Source organism: Gopherus flavomarginatus, chromosome 7, assembly GCF_025201925.1.
Source record: "Gopherus flavomarginatus isolate rGopFla2 chromosome 7, rGopFla2.mat.asm, whole genome shotgun sequence".
Classification (NCBI taxonomy): Eukaryota; Metazoa; Chordata; order Testudines; family Testudinidae; genus Gopherus; species Gopherus flavomarginatus.
Window position 1 is genome coordinate 20,663,165 of NC_066623.1, and position 16,207 is coordinate 20,679,371.

Genomic DNA, 16,207 nt, shown 5'->3' on the forward strand with positions numbered 1-16,207 from the left:
AGATACAGTCATACTTGTACAAAAATGCTTTTGCCAGTACAGCTCACTTTGCTCAGGGAACTCAGTTAAGCTATACAGGCAAAAAATGAGAGGATTTGCCAATATAGCTATACAGGTAAAGGCAAACCTTTTCTAGTGTAGACTAGGCCTTAACATTTAAATCTAAATCCGCTGTAAATCTGGCTCCTTCCCCATGCCTCTGAAACCTGTGCCCAATGTACTGGTGAGCTCTATTATTCCACTCACATCATCAAGCAATAAAAAAAACCAGCAAAATTATTAAATGATGGGAAGTAAGTTCTGAATTGCTCCATTAGCTATAAATGGTGATTTACTATCCAATGCCAGAATAGCAGAGCACTTGGATCTGTTGCACATAACTTCGGAATTGCCCAGTTAAAACAAGATCCGAGTTACAGTTCCTCTAGTTTATACTTGCTCATAGGCTGAATAATAGCAGTTTAATGGTCTTGAAAGAATTCAAAAGCCTCAGCAGCTACTCCACCGCCATCTGTGACTTGCTTTGAAATGAGAACTGCCAGACACCAGAAAAGCAGTCAGCCACAAGGACAACAATAATACATGTGGCAGTTTCTCTCTCCACCTTGTTACCTAGTTCCCAATGCACAGACACGATGATATTTTTGACTTGTTCATTGTCCTGAGAATTAAGAAGAACATTTAAAACGCCAAGATCTCTTTCCTCTCAGAGATGCTGCTCTCTGCAGAAGCAGCTAATGCAAGTTGTTACATCATGCATTAAACAAGTTTTTGCCCTACCATCCCCATTCAAGATGGGCTAAAATTACATTTTAACTTAGGCTTGCTTCTAACTTTCACAGAAGTTGCACATGGAGGCAGCCTGGGTCCCTAGAAACATCTGCAGCTCCCCATAAAACCTGCAGCCCCAGTTGTTTGGCAATTGTAGTAGAAAGGGTGGTGTAGGATGCAGATGTTTTGACATGAAAAACAGAGATTGGGGTACATGTGGAAACATTTATATTCCATTTGTAGCCAAATTTTGGCTGAGAAAATAAAAAGGCAGGGAGGCTGTGTGCATTACTACGATAAGATGTTCTGTTAGATGGGTATGTACCTGAATGACATGTGCTTCAGTCTTAACAATGCAGATGCAAAGCAGTATGCACCAAAGATTTCAACCTATAAAGTAAGGCTTAATTGCTTACCTATTTCACAGACAGGTTGCAGGATTAGTCACTATGTATAAAATGCTGTGAAGATGAAAAGCACTAGATAAGTGCTCAAGTATTATTAAAACGCTAATACTCTCTGGGCCAGAGTGCTTGTTCATTCATTCCAAACTAATTTCGTTATATTTTAAATTGAAATGAATTTGGTGTTCTTGAAAATGGACAGCTTGACAGCACAGGAGATAAAAGGTCTATTTATCCACAGACAGATACTGCACGGAGCACAGGCAACAGCACAAGCTTTCCCCAGACTGCCCCTTGCCAATGCACTTGAATCCTGGTGAGGTGTTCAATCTTCATAGGCTCTTCAGGCTTTGGCCTCTCATGCAATTACTAGTATCCAGGGCCGGCGCTACCATTTAGGCAGCCCAGGCAATCACCTAGGGCGCCAGAATAATTGGTGGGCGGCATTTTGCTGGAGGGGGCGGCAGGCAGCTCAGGTGGAGCTGCCGCAGTGGTGCCTGCGGAGAGTCCGTTGGTCCACAGCTCCGGTGGAGCTGCCGCAGTCGTGCCTGCGGACGGTCGGCTCCTCGCGGGGCTCCAGTGGACCTCCTGCAGGCACGACTGCAGCAGCTCCACCGGAGCCGCGGAGCACTGGACCCTCCACAGGCACCACTTAGGCAGCTCCACCGGAGCCACGGGACCAGCGCGCGGGGCAGCGAAATTGCTGTCTGCCTAGGGGCTCAAACCCCTAGCGCCGGTCCTGCTAGTATCTGTGGCCTTGTCTACGCTACAGAGTTGCAGCGCTGGTGAGGGGGTTACAGCGCTGCAACTTAGGATGTGTACACACTTGCACAGCACGGCCAGCGCTGCAACTCCCTGTTTGCAGCGCTGGCTGTACACCCGGTTGAGCCTCGGGTGTAGAGGATCCAGCGCTGGTGATCCAGCGCTGGTCAGCAAGTGTAGACACCCACCAGCGTTTTTATTGACCTCCGTGGCATAAGCAGGTATCCCAGCATACCTTAGAAGCCTCTCTGGTAATCATGCAAACTCCACTGCCCTGGGCTCACCTGACCCCTCCTTTAAATGCCCCGGGAATTTTAAAAATCCCCTTCCTGTTTGCTCAGCCAGGTGTGGAGTGCAATTAAGCAATCAATCACTCAGCGACCATGCCTCCACGCACCAAACGAGCCCCAGCATGGACCAATGCAGAGCTGCAGGACCTCATAAGTGTTTTGGGAGAGGAGGCTGTGCAAGCACAGCTGCGCTCCAGAAGGAGAAATTATGATACCTATGGGCAGATATCGCAGTCCTTGATGAGAAGGGGCCATGAACGGGACGCGTTGCAGTGCAGGGTCAAAATTAAAGAGCTGAGGAGTGCTTACTGCAAAGCTCGTGAGGGAAATCGCTGCTCAGGAGCTGCCCCCACGACCTGCCGTTTTTACCAGGAGCTGGATGCCATACTTGGGTGTGACCCCACTGCCAATCCTAGGAGCATGATGGAGAGTTCAGAGCAGGGAGAAGTGGGGGAGGTTGTAGAGGACGGCGACAGTGAGGCTACTGGCGTGGAGGGAGACACCCCGGAGTCCCAGTACACATGCAGCCAGGAGCTCTTCTCAAGCCAGGAGGAGGCTAGCCAGTCGCAGCAGCTGGAAGTTGATGGTGAGGAAGAAGCTGAGGATCGTGCTCAGGGTAAGTAGATTTTTATGTTTTGGGAGAGGAGGGTTTTGGTTATGGCTGCCTGCATGCATGCCTAAACGTGGAATAGCCCATTGATTCGCTCTATCACATCTCTGTAATCTGCCTCGGTAATCTCTTGAAAAGTTTCAGCAAGAGCGTTTGCAATCTGCTTTCTCAAGTTGATCGGGAGAGCCACCGTGGTCCCTGTCCCGGTCAGGTTAACTCGTCCGATCCACTGTGCAGCGAGGGGTGGGGGGACCATGGCTGCACACAGGCAAGCTGCATAGGGGCCAGGGCGGTATCCACATTCCTGTAGAAGACCCTCCCTCTCTTCCCAGGTAACACGCAGCAGTGATATGTCTGGCAGTAGGAAACCCTGTTGAGAGTTTAGGGATACTTGAGTGCAGGGCGCCAGGTTCGCGTTTCCCCAGCCCATGGCGCTCTGTTGTTAAACCCCCCTCCCCCCAGCACGTAGCCAGCCACGTGGTGCGCTCCGGTGTTCCCCACCCCCCCTCCAAGCAGGCTTCCAGCTCCGCGGTGTGCTCCTGTGTTCCCCAACCCCCCTCCAAGCAGGCATCCAGCTCAGCGGTGTGCTCCGGTGTTCCCCACCACCCCTCCAAGCAGGCATCCAGCTCCGCGGTGTGCTCCTGTGTTCCCCACCCCCCCTCCAAGCAGGCATCCAGCTCCGTGGTGTGCTCCGGTGTTCCCCACCCCCCCTCCAAGCAGGCATCCAGCACCGCGGTGCTTCCCCCCCCCCTTACCAGCAGGACAGCGTGAACGCGGACCAAAGAACACTCCCCCCCCCCCCCCCCCCCCAAGCAGCTCAACACCTTCCTGTTCACTACTGTTTCCTCTTCAGGACACCAGCGACCTCCTGTACCCATTGCTGATGAACCCTAGTGACCCATTGGTCAATTCCCACTCCCAAGGGGAAATAGGGGCAAAACCACTCACCCCATTGCTCGCCATGACTTAGCTTGCCTGCCCTCTCTGTGTTATGTGAGGTATGTGAGAAGGATGCTACCAAAAGTCTAAAAAGTCCTTCAACGTGTGATAATAAACAATGTAGCCTCTGTGTATTACATGGTTCTATCTCTCTTTTTTCTAGTGACCTGGACTACTGCAGCCGGATTACCGGCCTCACGTAGGTTGCAGAACTTGAGACGGAATCCTAGAAAATCAAAAGAGGAATTGATCAAATCTGTTATGAGCCACTACAACAGAGAAAGTAGGAAGACACAGGAATGGAGAGAGAAGACGTATGAATGGAGAGAGAGTGTACATGAATGGAGAAAGAGTGTACATGAATGGAGGCAAACAGAAAGCAGGAGAAAGGAATTGTCTGCCAAAAAACCACAAAGCAGATGATAAGCCTCCTGGCTCGCCAAACTGAGTCTTTCGAGTCTCTTGTAGCCATGCAGACAAATATGTACCGTGGTAACCCACAGCCCTCTTCCTTGTTCCCCAGTATTTCCACAAAACAACTTTCTCCAGCAGCCAGTTCCTTATTATCCCCAGCTGCCCCCAACACCTGTACGATCACCTACCAGCCCTGATAACTATAATTCTTACCCTGTTCACTCCACCCCCATTATTCTGCAGCATAGTAATCCTGAAGTGCAGCAGATATTGAATAGTGATCAAAATAGGGCATATTCAAACCTGTGAATGTACAGTCCACCACCCCAACCCCCTTGCCTGTTATGTACTGTATGTTGAATAAAGGTTTTTTTTCTTTTTCACTACGTTATATTATTGCTGTAAGTGGTAAATATTATATACCAAGGTAAAGCAAAGCACATCAAATGCATCAAACATTACTGTTGGCTCTCAGCATCAAATTGTTCCCTTAAAGCATCCCTAATCCTTGAAGCCCTTTCCTGGGCCTCCCTATTAGCCCTGCTCTCTGGCTGAGCAAACTCATCCTCTAGGCGTCGAACCTCGGAGGTCCATTCCTCACTGAATCTTTCACCCTTCCCTTCAGAAATATTATGGAGGGTACAGCACGCGGATATAACAGCGGTGATGCTGCTTTCCACCAAATCTAGCTTCCCATAAAGACAGCGCCAGCGTGCTTTCAAACGGCCAAAAGCACACTCCACAGTCATTCTGCACTGACTCAGCCTGTAGTTGAACCGGTCCTTGCTCCTGTCAAGCTTCCCTGTATATGGTTTCATGAGCCAGGGCATTAAGGGGTAAGCGGGGTCTCCAAGGATCACAATGGGCATTTCGACATCCCCTACTGTGATCTTGCGGTCTGGGAAAAAAGTCCCGGCCCTCAGCCTCCTGAACAGGGAACTGTTCCTAAAGATGCGTGCATCGTGCACCTTTCCAGGCCATCCTGAGTAAATGTCAGTGAAACGCCCACGGTGATCCACAAGCACTTGCAGAACCACGGAGAAATACCCCTTGCGATTAACGTACTCTGATGCCAGGTGGGGTGGTGACAGAATAGGAATATGCGTCCCATCTATTGCCCCTCCACAGTTAGGGAACCCCATTTCTGCAAAGCCATCCACAATGTCCTGCACGTTCCCCAGAGTCACAGTTCTTCTTAGCAGGGTGCGATTAATGGCTGTGCAAACTTGCATCAGCACCATTCCAACGGTGGACTTTCCTACTCCAAACTGGTTCGCCACCGATCTGAAGCAGTCTGGAGTTGCCAGCTTCCAGATTGCAATAGCCACCCGCTTCTCCACTGGCAGGGCAGCTCTCAATCTCGTGTCCCTGCGCCGCAGGGTGGGGGCGAGCTCAGCACAAAGTGCCATGAAAGTGGCTTTTCTCATCCGAAAGTTCTGCAGCCACTGCTAGTCATCCCAGGATTGCAGGACGATTTGTTCCCACCACTGAGTGCTGGTTTCCCGAGCCCAAACGCGCCAGTCCATGGAGCTGAGCACGTCTGTTACTGCCACAAGCAATTTACTGTCTTCACAGTGAGGCGATTCAATATTATCGTCCGACTCCTCACTGTCACTGTCACTCTCACTTTGCAGCTGAAGGAATAGCTCCACTGCCATGCGCGATGTGCTGGCAACATTCATCAATAAGGTCGTCAGCTGCTTAGGATCCATTTATAACAAAAATCGCAGAAAAAGCGCTGTAGAATCACAATGCCGCCAAACTGCTCGGAATGTGTAGCAAAGCACCACGGGGCGTTGGAACAGGAAGCGGAAAGACACTCACACTTCCTTCCCCTTCCCACAAGCCACAGCGCCAAAATGGGACGAGGTGCTCTGTGGGATAGCTGCCCACAATGCACCACTCCCAACAGCGCTGCAAGTGCTGTAAATGTGGCCACACTGCAGCGCTGGTGGCAGTAAGTGTGGCCACCCTGCAGCGCTGGCCCTATACAGCTGTACTAACACAGCTGTAACTACCAGCGCTGCAAAACTGTAAGTGTAGGCATGGCCTGTGACGTATCCATGTCCACTAGCAGATGGATTGGGACTCACCAACTCATTGTATATGCTGGTTGCTGAAAAGCTGTGAAAGGGCCAATTTTGGTCATTACTGATCTAAGAGATAAGACCAACTACACCCACAGCTTCTCAAGATGATTTGTAGTCTTGGTCTCATCTCTATTCAGGGCAGCAAATACACATTCTTTCATGTTTTGATGGCCAAAAAGTGTTTTTTTCCTGGCAGATGAAGACGTCACTCCACTCATACCTTTATCTTCTCCAGTCCAGACTACTGCAATCCACTCTATCTAGAGCTTTTTTACAGGGCAACATAGTTCTTACAGAAGGGCTCTGTGTAGTTTGAAAACTTGTCTCTCACCAACAGAAGTTGGTCCAATAAAAGATATTACCTCACACACCTTGTCTCGCTAATATCCTGGGACCAACATGGCTTCAACACTGTATAGTTTTATTTTATCAGACATGACAATTAATTTCTGTACCATAAAACGACTGGCTTCTGGGATATACCAGTTTGACAATTTTATGATTGTCATCTTAGATGAAAGCTAAACAGTTTTCTTTTTTTAGTTTACATTATGTAAGATGACGCGTTAAAAGAAGTCTAATTTTAGCCCTCTGGGTTGCCAAGAAACAAAGAATGCAAAGTTTATCTGTGACTTTGAAGTCTCAAAAAATAGCTCTGAACCAACACCCCCACATTTTAGGGAAGTTTGGATCAAACCTTATAACCCCACATTTATTTAATTTCTCTGTCTCATTCTGCTGTGAACCATCAGTCCTTTCTTTTATTTTAGTGAGCTTGTGTTTCCACATGGGTTTTGAAACTTTGGAACAAGAGGAATTGCATTTATCAAGCCACCTGAAACACACTTCCCTCACATACTATTATAGCAGTTGCTCCAGCTCCCATTATAAGCCCTATTTTTCCACACACTTCTACTGTCTGCAAATAGAGGCCTATGAGGTTTGCAATTGGCAGCCCATCTCCAAAGCTGAGGAATAATTCTATCACCAAGCGTCATGCAAATCAGACAGGGAGCTTTGAAGTCACACACCCCCCAAAATCTAGTAGGACTCAGTGAAATTGCATTGTTTCCAGCTAAGCAACAATCTGTTGTGCTCATTCCACCAGAAGCAATTACCCACTGGATCAATAGTGCCTCACAGAACACAAAGAGAATCCCACTGAACTGTATAAATAAGAGTCCTGATTTCAAGTTATGGTGGGCACAGAGAAAATGACAGTTTTGTTTGGGTGATGTTCCCAGTTCCTCCGAGCATCTCATCTCCTGAAATCAAAGGTATCCCAAAGGGGGGCTCAACTAAGGTTCTATAGCTTCTTAAGTGGGAAATATCATCTTAACTTTACTTTTCTAAGTTCTCCAATGTTTACTCTGCATTTTTAATTGTAAGCCCAACACTCTTGTAAGGGACACATGAGGACACCTTAACTGCACATTTTCTGTTCTTCCACTGCAAGTTTGGGGAATTAAAAGCTCATGCTCAGGAAGAGCACAAGGACCACAGGGAACGATTTTGCCAATGCAACCTCGAGTCCATGTTAACCAAGCTTTTTAAATCAGGGGGTAGCCATGTCTGTATCCACAAAAACAACACGGAGTCCAGTGGCACCTTAAAGGTTAATCTTTAAGGTGCCACCAGACTCCTCGTTGTTTTTCAAGTTTTTGAGTATGAATCTAAGTATCTATGAGGCTATATGAAGCATGCATGGCAATCTCTTTTATAGGTCTGTGTCTCAAGACAGTTTATCTAACACGAATGCAGGTGAGTACAAGTTGAGATGTCCATGCTGTTTTGATTGATGAAAATTTCTATGCTGTCACTTTAGTTACATGTAGCCTTATTTTATCAGGCAGCCCCCTAGAGAAGCTTTAGCTTGGTAAGAGCATTATACTGGGATCTCCTTGCAAGGAGAGGAAGAGAAGGCAGAGTGCTCAACTCAACTCTTTTGTTACTGTCTGTGTCTAAAGTAATGAAGCATCCTCTCCACTGAGCCAGCTTAGGAATCATACAAAGGGTTCTACCTCCCAACCCAGCATGCCCACATGCCCTCAAAATGCTCTACAAAGATCCTTGACACCCTCTTTACACAACATTATTACATAACAGCACTGTTGGAAGAACCTCCAACTTCCCATGCACCTTCCCTCTCAAAACCTAGTCCCCTTCCCCTGGCATCCTACCCACCCCAGCCTCAAGGTGGCTTCCACACCCTATCCCCAACCTGCTCTGCAGCTTGTTTCATTTCAGCCCATGTGAGGTCATAAGCAATTTGGGTCAGGACCTCACCTTGTTTTTGCAAAGCGCGGGGCACATTTATGGTGTTATATAACAACATGTTTTCTTGCACAAATATCACACCCCTACCTCTGCTTCAGCGAGCACTACCCACTGCCTACGAGACACTCGCACAGATTGCACCCTGGGAACTAACGTACACGTGGGAGGAAGCGCTCAGCGGGTGGGGGCGTTCAGCGTCCCCAGATGAAGCCAGGCCAGGTTTAGCTGGTGAAAGGACACAACTGTGCTCTGCACCCTGCAAGGGAAGACTGTCCCTGAAGAACAAGTCACCAGCTCGGGGAGGAGGAGCAGCAGCCCCAAGGTGCCGAGGGCTGCAAGGATCCTGTGGCTCTTTTCCTCCCCCACACCATGCACGGCTGGAGGGAAGGGGCTACATCGACCCCTCCCCCAGCGCGTGACGCCCCGGCAGATCTCGCCGCGGACAGCATGGGACGTCACGGGTGTCCCCCGCCCCCGTGCACTAGGGGCCCTAGAGCCCGGGCTCGCGCCGCGGTACGATCCGCGCGCACGGAGCCCCCGGGCTCCTCCCCGCGCGCTGGGGGGCGGGACGGGGGCGCCTCGCACTCACCTCCTGAAGTCAAAGGGCATGTTGGTGGCGGGTGCGGCGCAGCCTCCGGCCCCTCCCCCGGCGCGGCTCCCTCAGCCTCGCTCGTGCCGGCCCGGCTGCAGGGCCAGGAAGTGATGGGCCGCGAACCGCATCCCCATTGGGCAGCCGGCACCGGCCACGGCAGCCGCTTCCGCCGGCGAGTTAAAGGGCCAGGAGAGGCCGGTCCGCGGCCTAGAGGAGCCGCTCCCTGGTCCCGGGCTGGCACTCAGGAGAGCTAGCTGTGCCACTGCCCTGCTGGGGGACCCTGGGCAAGGGCCTTCCCTCTCTGTGCCTCTGCTGGCCTCTCCCCGCCCTCCGGCTTCATGAGCTCTTCGGGGTAAGCACTGCGTGTTTGTACAGCGCCTAGCACAGGGGGCCTTACCTCCCTAGGGGCCTTTTAGCTCAAACTATAAATACTATAATCATCACTCTCTTTACATAATGAGCAACCCCAGGAGTAGTTGGGGCTGCACTGCAGGGAGAGCATGGGCCCAGTAATGCCTGCAGCCTGTCTCTGATGGGGATGCTTCAGATCAGCTCTGTGTCCAGCAGTAAGTGAAAACTGAAAAAGCAGCTGAGGCTTCAGAGGAAGGTGTAAGGATAATCCCAGGCCTTTTGCTGGCTACGGGCTAACTTTGGAAAGAGGGTTGACAAAGTGGTCTAACCTACAGCACAAGTTAGATCACAGCACAGAAAAGTATCGGGGTAGCTGTATTAGTCTGGATCTGTAAAAACAGCTAAGAGTCCTGTGGCATCTTATAGACTAACAGACATATTGGAGCATAAGCTTTCATGAGGGAATACCCACTTCGTCAGATGCATGGCAGTGTGACGATGCGGTTCTGGCGGGACCCAACTGAGAGTGCCAGTTCAGGACTAATTGCTTAAACAGGGCAGTTACAGCCCTAGGCTGGGGTTTTTCAACCTCTAAGGCAAACCAAACCAGCCAGACAAAAAGGACTTCGGTTTCACCCCACTGGCTAACCACAAGTCACACATGCAATTTCCTTAGACACTCCAGTCTCCCAGTATCACCACCAATGCCACCCGTCCTGGGGATGAATAGTTATGAAAACCAACACCCCAGTAAAAGAAAAAGGTTCTCTTGATCCCAAAGGACCAAGCCCCAGACCCAGGTCAATATACACATCAGATCTTACCCACAAATCACGCTGTTGCCAATCCTTTAGAATCTAAAATCTAAAGGTTTATTCGTAAAAGGAAAAAGATAGAGATGAGAGCTAGAATTGGTTAAATGGAATCAATTACATACAGTAATGGCAAAGTTCTTAGTTCAGGCTTGTAGCAGTGATGGAGTAAACTGCAGGTTCAAATTAAGTCTCTGGAGAACATCCCCTGCTAGGATGGGTCATCAGTCCTTTGTGTAGAGCTTCAGTTTGTAGCAAAGTCCCTCCAGAGATAGGAAGCAGGATTGAAGACAAGATGGAGATGAGGCATTAGCCTTATATAGGCACTTCTAGGTGTAAGAACACTTCTTTGTTCTTACTGTGGAAAATTACAGCAAAATGAAGTTTAGAGTCACATGGGCAAGTCCCTGCATACTTTGCTGAGTCACAAGGCGTATCTGCCTCCTGTCAGTGGGTCAGTTGTGTAGCTGATGGTCCTTAATGGGCCATCAAGCAGGCTAAGCGGAGCTAACACCAACTTGTCTGGGGAGTTTCCCAGAACTGCAGCACCAATTTGAAATACAGACAGTACATAGCCAATACTTATAACTTCAACTACATAATGATACAGACAAACAGACAGCACAATCATAACCAGCAACTCATAACCTGATCTTAGACACCTTATATGACCCCCTTTACATAGGATTTGGTGCCACTACAGGACCTTGGTTGCAAACCATGTTCTATATGGTCCCAGTTTATATCAATAAAATCACAGGCAGACGTCTGACGAAGTGGTTGTTCACCCACGAAAGTTTATGCTCCAATACATATTAGTTTATAAGGTGCCACAGGACTCTTTGTTGCTTATCGCAGAAAAGAAACATGGTTACAGCCAAAATACCTTCCCTTGGTGGTTAATCAAGAAAAGGGATCCAGGGGAAGAGGAAATGCACAGAACTCTGTGCATGCCACATTGCCTTCCATGGTGGTTCCACCACTTTCATCATCTTCTCATGGCTCTTGCCATCTGCCTCCTCCCCAGTGACCCACCTCTCTCCATTTTACCCTTCTCTGGTGGCTCAGCAGGAAACCAAGGCTATGGTTAGAAGCAAGAGTCTTTTGGGCTGGAACATGCAGAGAAACACTTCTTAATGCTGAGATCCATTAGGCTGTGAAATAGGTTCCTAAAGGAAGGGGTGAAAACTTTAATACGGAGCAAACTGATTGAAACTATAGTAAATAACAGAATTGTCATACACATAGATGAATACAATTTGTTGGGGAAGAGTCAACATGGTTTTTGGAAAGGGAAATCATGCCTCACCAATCTACTAGAATTCTTTGAGGGGTCAATGAGCATGTGGACAAGGGGAATCCAGTGGATACAGTGTGTTTAGATTTTCAGAAAGCATTTGACAAGATCCCTCACCAAAGACTCTTAAGCAAAGTAAGCTATGATGGGATAAGAGGGAAGGTCCTCTTATCGATTAGTAACTGGTTAAAAGATAGGAAACAAAGGGTAGGAATAAATGGTCAGTTTTCAGAATGGAGAGAGGTAGATAGTGGTGTCCTCCAGGAGTCTGTACTGGTCTCAGTCCTATTCAACATATTCATAAATGATCTGGAAAATGGGGTAAACCATGAGGTGGCAAAATTTGCAGATGATACAAAACTATTCACGATTGTTAAGTTCCAAGCAGACTGCAAAGAGTCACAAAAGGATCTCTCAAAACTGGGTTACTGGGCAACAAAATGGCAGATGAAATTCAAGGTTGATAAATGCAAAGTAATGCACACTGGAAAACATAATCCCAAACTATACATATAAAATGATGGGGTCTAAATTAGCTGTTACCACTCAAGAGAGAGATCTTGGAGTCATTGTGGATAGTTCTCTAAAAACATCCACTCAATGTACAGCGGCATTAAAAAAAGTGAACAGAATGTTGGGAATCATTAAGAAAGGGATAATAAGGAAAATACAATATTGCCTCTATATAAATCCATGATACACTCACATTCTGAATATTGCATGCAGATGTGGTTGCCCCATCTCAAAAAAGATATATTGGAATTGGAAAAGATTCAGAAAAGGGTAACAAAAATGATTAGGGATATGGAACAGCTGCCATATGAAGAGCGATTAATAAGACTGGGACTTTTCAGCTTGGAAAAAAGATGACTAAGGGGGGATATGATAAGAGGGCTATAAAATCATGACTGTGTGGAGAAAGTAAATAAGGAAGTGTTATTTACTCCTCATAACACAAGAACTAGCGGCCACCAAATATAATTAATAAGCAGCAGGTTTAAAACAAACAAAAGGAAGTATATTTTCACACAACGCACAGTCAGCCTATGGAACTCCTTGCCAGAGGATATTGTGAAGGCCAAGACTATAACAGGATTCAAAAAAGAACTAGATAAATTCATGGAGGATAGGTCCATCAATGGCTATTAGCCAGAATGGGTAGGGATGGTTCCCTAGCCTCTGTTCATTCCCTCTGGGGCACCTGGCATTGGCCACTTTCAGAAAACAGGATACTGGGCTGGATGAACCTTTGGTCTGACCCAATATGGCCATTCTTATGTTCCTTTCTTGGGATATGTGAAACTAGACTGGGGGAAGCCCTAGAGATTAGACTGTAAGGCGCAATCCTGCAAAAGCCCCTGGGAATAAGTAAAAAAATTTTGAATAGATCTTTTGTAACTCAGACATCTATATTATCTGACCATATTGTACAAGCACATTAGTGGGACATTTCTCTTAAATGATTAGCAGTGAGCTAGTTAACATACTCAGCTGAAATTTAACAGCCCATCTAAATTAATAGGGCGATTTCCATCTCTCATAAGGTAGAGCTGGTTAGATAGGCTTGGCTAGAGGGTCCTATAGCAAAACAAAAAACAAAACAAAAAAAAAAACACCCAATGCTGATTTAGATACAGCCTAGAATATATACTAGCAAGAACCAAACAGTGTTAGCTGCTACAGTCACCTAGTATTAGCCATATTGTGTTGAAGACATAAACCAGGTAAGCCATGCAAGTTACTAAACTGGTTACAAACTCAAAAACTGTAATGTACACAGATCTTTAGGCAACCTAAAACAGTAGCTCTGACTATATATTTAGGAATACATACAACACAGCAATAGGTCACATTAGGAAGGTTTTATTTGAAACAAAAAGGTCAAATTCCGAAGAAACTGATGAGGCCACCACAGCATGCCAGAATGGCTTTACGGCCTGATATAGCTCACAGTCCTGCCAAGGAAAGGAGAACTTAATGCCCTGAGATAAGACCCCTCGTCATTACATTGTTTAATTACATAAGGCTTTTAGAAAGCTAGAGATAAGAACAGGAATTTGACTGCAGTCCAGCTGGGTGCGGTTGCTTAGATCATACTGTGTGTTAGAATAAGAACTAAAAGCAAGAGTTTATGTGGCATGACTATAGCATAACTGGAGTTGAAATAAGTAAGCTGATACTGATGACTGGATCTGAAAGTAACTATCTTTTTAATAAATAAACAATAAATTATCACTCTCCTGATGATAGTAATCTTAATACTACCTCATGTTTCTCTTCAAAGTGCTTTTCTACCATTAACTGATCCTCATAACTCCTTTGAAGTTGGTGAGTAAATAACATTATGACCATTTTTCAGATGAAGAAACCCAGGCAGAGAGGTGAAATTACTCACCTAGGAGCAACGTAGGGTCTGTTTCACAGCCAAGATTAGCAACCAGGAGTTTCTAGCTCCTAGGTCTATGTTCACAAAAGTATGAAAAGTAACATTCCATATTCCTGACCGCTTTCTTACAGATGAAACAGATCACTGGTGACTCTCTCTGGATTCATAACCACTGTCTCATAGATTAAAGATAGAGAAATAATAAAATGGTCTTGTAATTAAGGTGAGATTGCCACTTCCTCCCAGATGAATTCAGTACCATTCTACTCCAGCAGTAGAACAGGAGACTTGCTTTGATGATTGGGTGTTATTGTTGGATTCCAAAGTTCCCTGGGAGGTAAATCCATCCCTACCTAATGATGAGAAAACAGACCCAGAGAGAGGTTCACAACCAGAGCAAGTGACAGCTAGAAAGAGAACTTGGGTTTTCTAGACTCTCCAACATTGGCTTGTACCCCCTGTCTATACTGTCTCCCAGAAAAAAACTATTTGTCACCCAAAATCATAGACACTAGAGAAGGAAAAACATCTTTATCTCTCTGTTCAGGATTTTTCTAGTCTTTTGCTCAATCTGATTTTAAAAGTCCCAAATGATGGGACTTTTTTTCTTTCCATGGGAGACTATTCCCCGGCCAAATAAATTTCATTGTCAAGAAACTGTTACCGATGTTCAGCTTACATTTTCCTTTATTTTATTTTTAGTAATTGTGGAGCTGTGATGATTTACACAAGCTAAGGATCTGGCCCAGAACTGGGCTTAAGTGTTTATGCCTTAGCCAATCTTTTATAGACTGTTATGTATCTTCAGTTATTGTTAACCACTAGACATATTTATCTTAATCAGTCTTCACAAGTCAATCCCTCTAGTTCTCTGATTGTTGCCATTCTCTGCATTCTCTCCAGTTTGCTAATATCTTTCTGATAACATGAAGTCCAGAATTCTTTATATGATTTGCTTCAATCACCTGCCTCAATCATTTATTCCATAAACTTGTTTCTCCTGGTAAGAAGATGTATGCCTAAATTACCTAGGTTCTCCTAGTATGTAGATTATATGACATCCCTTATTTTTAACTCCTCATTAATGAATCTCTATACATTATACTGATTTTTCATAATTTCATAATCTCTAGTGTATCAACCCAAAGTCCCTTCTTTTCTAAACAGAGTAATCCCAATTCTCCTAATCATTCTGTACAAATCTGTATAATAAATATTCTGTAAGGCTCACATCAAATGGTCACTTTTTTCTTTTGAGATCCCTTACTCATTGTTCAGTGCTATTTGATAACCTCTGGCTTGGGCTCTGGTGCTCAAGCATGAATTGGGAATGTACTATAGCAGTTATTATGTGTCAAAGTATATCTGTGAAGTGTTGTTCTTGAGCTCTATCTGTACAGTCACTATTCAGCTCAATTACATTTTGTTCAAAGGTTGGTACGCACAGTCATTGATCTTATTCAGTCATGCACCCTCTTCTGTTGCTTAGGAGTGTATGCTAGCTGGTGAACTTTACTAGCCCTTCATGTGGGAGTGTATGCCAGGGTGTATGCTCTACTGTTTTGTCATTGTGCATTTATTAACCAGGTATATGTGTAGTCCTCATGTCACCACAGGTTTATGTAAGTGCATTTGTTTTCAGGGTGTGTTTACTTGAGTCCCTCTTGAATTCTACAGGGTGTGTCAGTGACTGCATGATGTGTCAAACAAATGACATTGAGGAAGAGAAAATAGTTCAGAGAAGCAAAAAGAAAAGGTTAAAAATGTACTTTTTAAAAGTAAATGGAGAAATGTATGTGAGTGAACAAGTCGGGGGAGAGTTAGCAGTTAGGTGAGGACCTGGTTATTAATATTGTTTATTGAATTCACATAGCATGCTTAGTACTGACAAGCGTGAAGGCTCAGTCCCTGCCCCCAGGCACTCACAATCTAAACTGGCCGTGGACAATATTGTTCAGGCACATAAAAGACCAAAACCTAGGTCTAATTTTCATGTAGTACAGAAATTTATCATTATATTTTTAAATCACTGGTGAATTAATGGTAGAAGTAGATTTTAAATTAATATTAGAATAAATTACTATAAACTTACCTGCCTGTCTAGGTGCCTAAATGATCCCACAGCTGTAGTATCTGACCATCTGCCCTGTGTAGACAACATAACCACAATCTCTCCTTTTTCTTTCCCACCCTGAAGAAGTAACAATTATTT

The 16,207-nt window shown here is 45.8% G+C and overlaps 1 protein-coding gene across 4 annotated transcripts in view; it reads right to left on the reverse strand.

The window, feature by feature from the left end:
- Positions 1-9,239, reverse strand: part of ERGIC1 (endoplasmic reticulum-golgi intermediate compartment 1) — a 108,515-nt gene extending 99,276 nt beyond the window's left edge. Inside the window, exon 1 of one of the 4 annotated variants that reach the window (XM_050962785.1) lies at positions 9,147-9,239. In XM_050962785.1, the coding sequence (XP_050818742.1) occupies positions 9,147-9,166 (20 nt within the window). In that variant the 5' untranslated portion in view covers positions 9,167-9,239. The remainder of the gene's footprint in view (positions 1-9,146) is intronic. The other 3 variants (XM_050962787.1, XM_050962784.1, XM_050962786.1) reach the window with 3 other exon arrangements.
- Between the last annotated feature and the right edge of the window lie 6,968 nt (positions 9,240-16,207).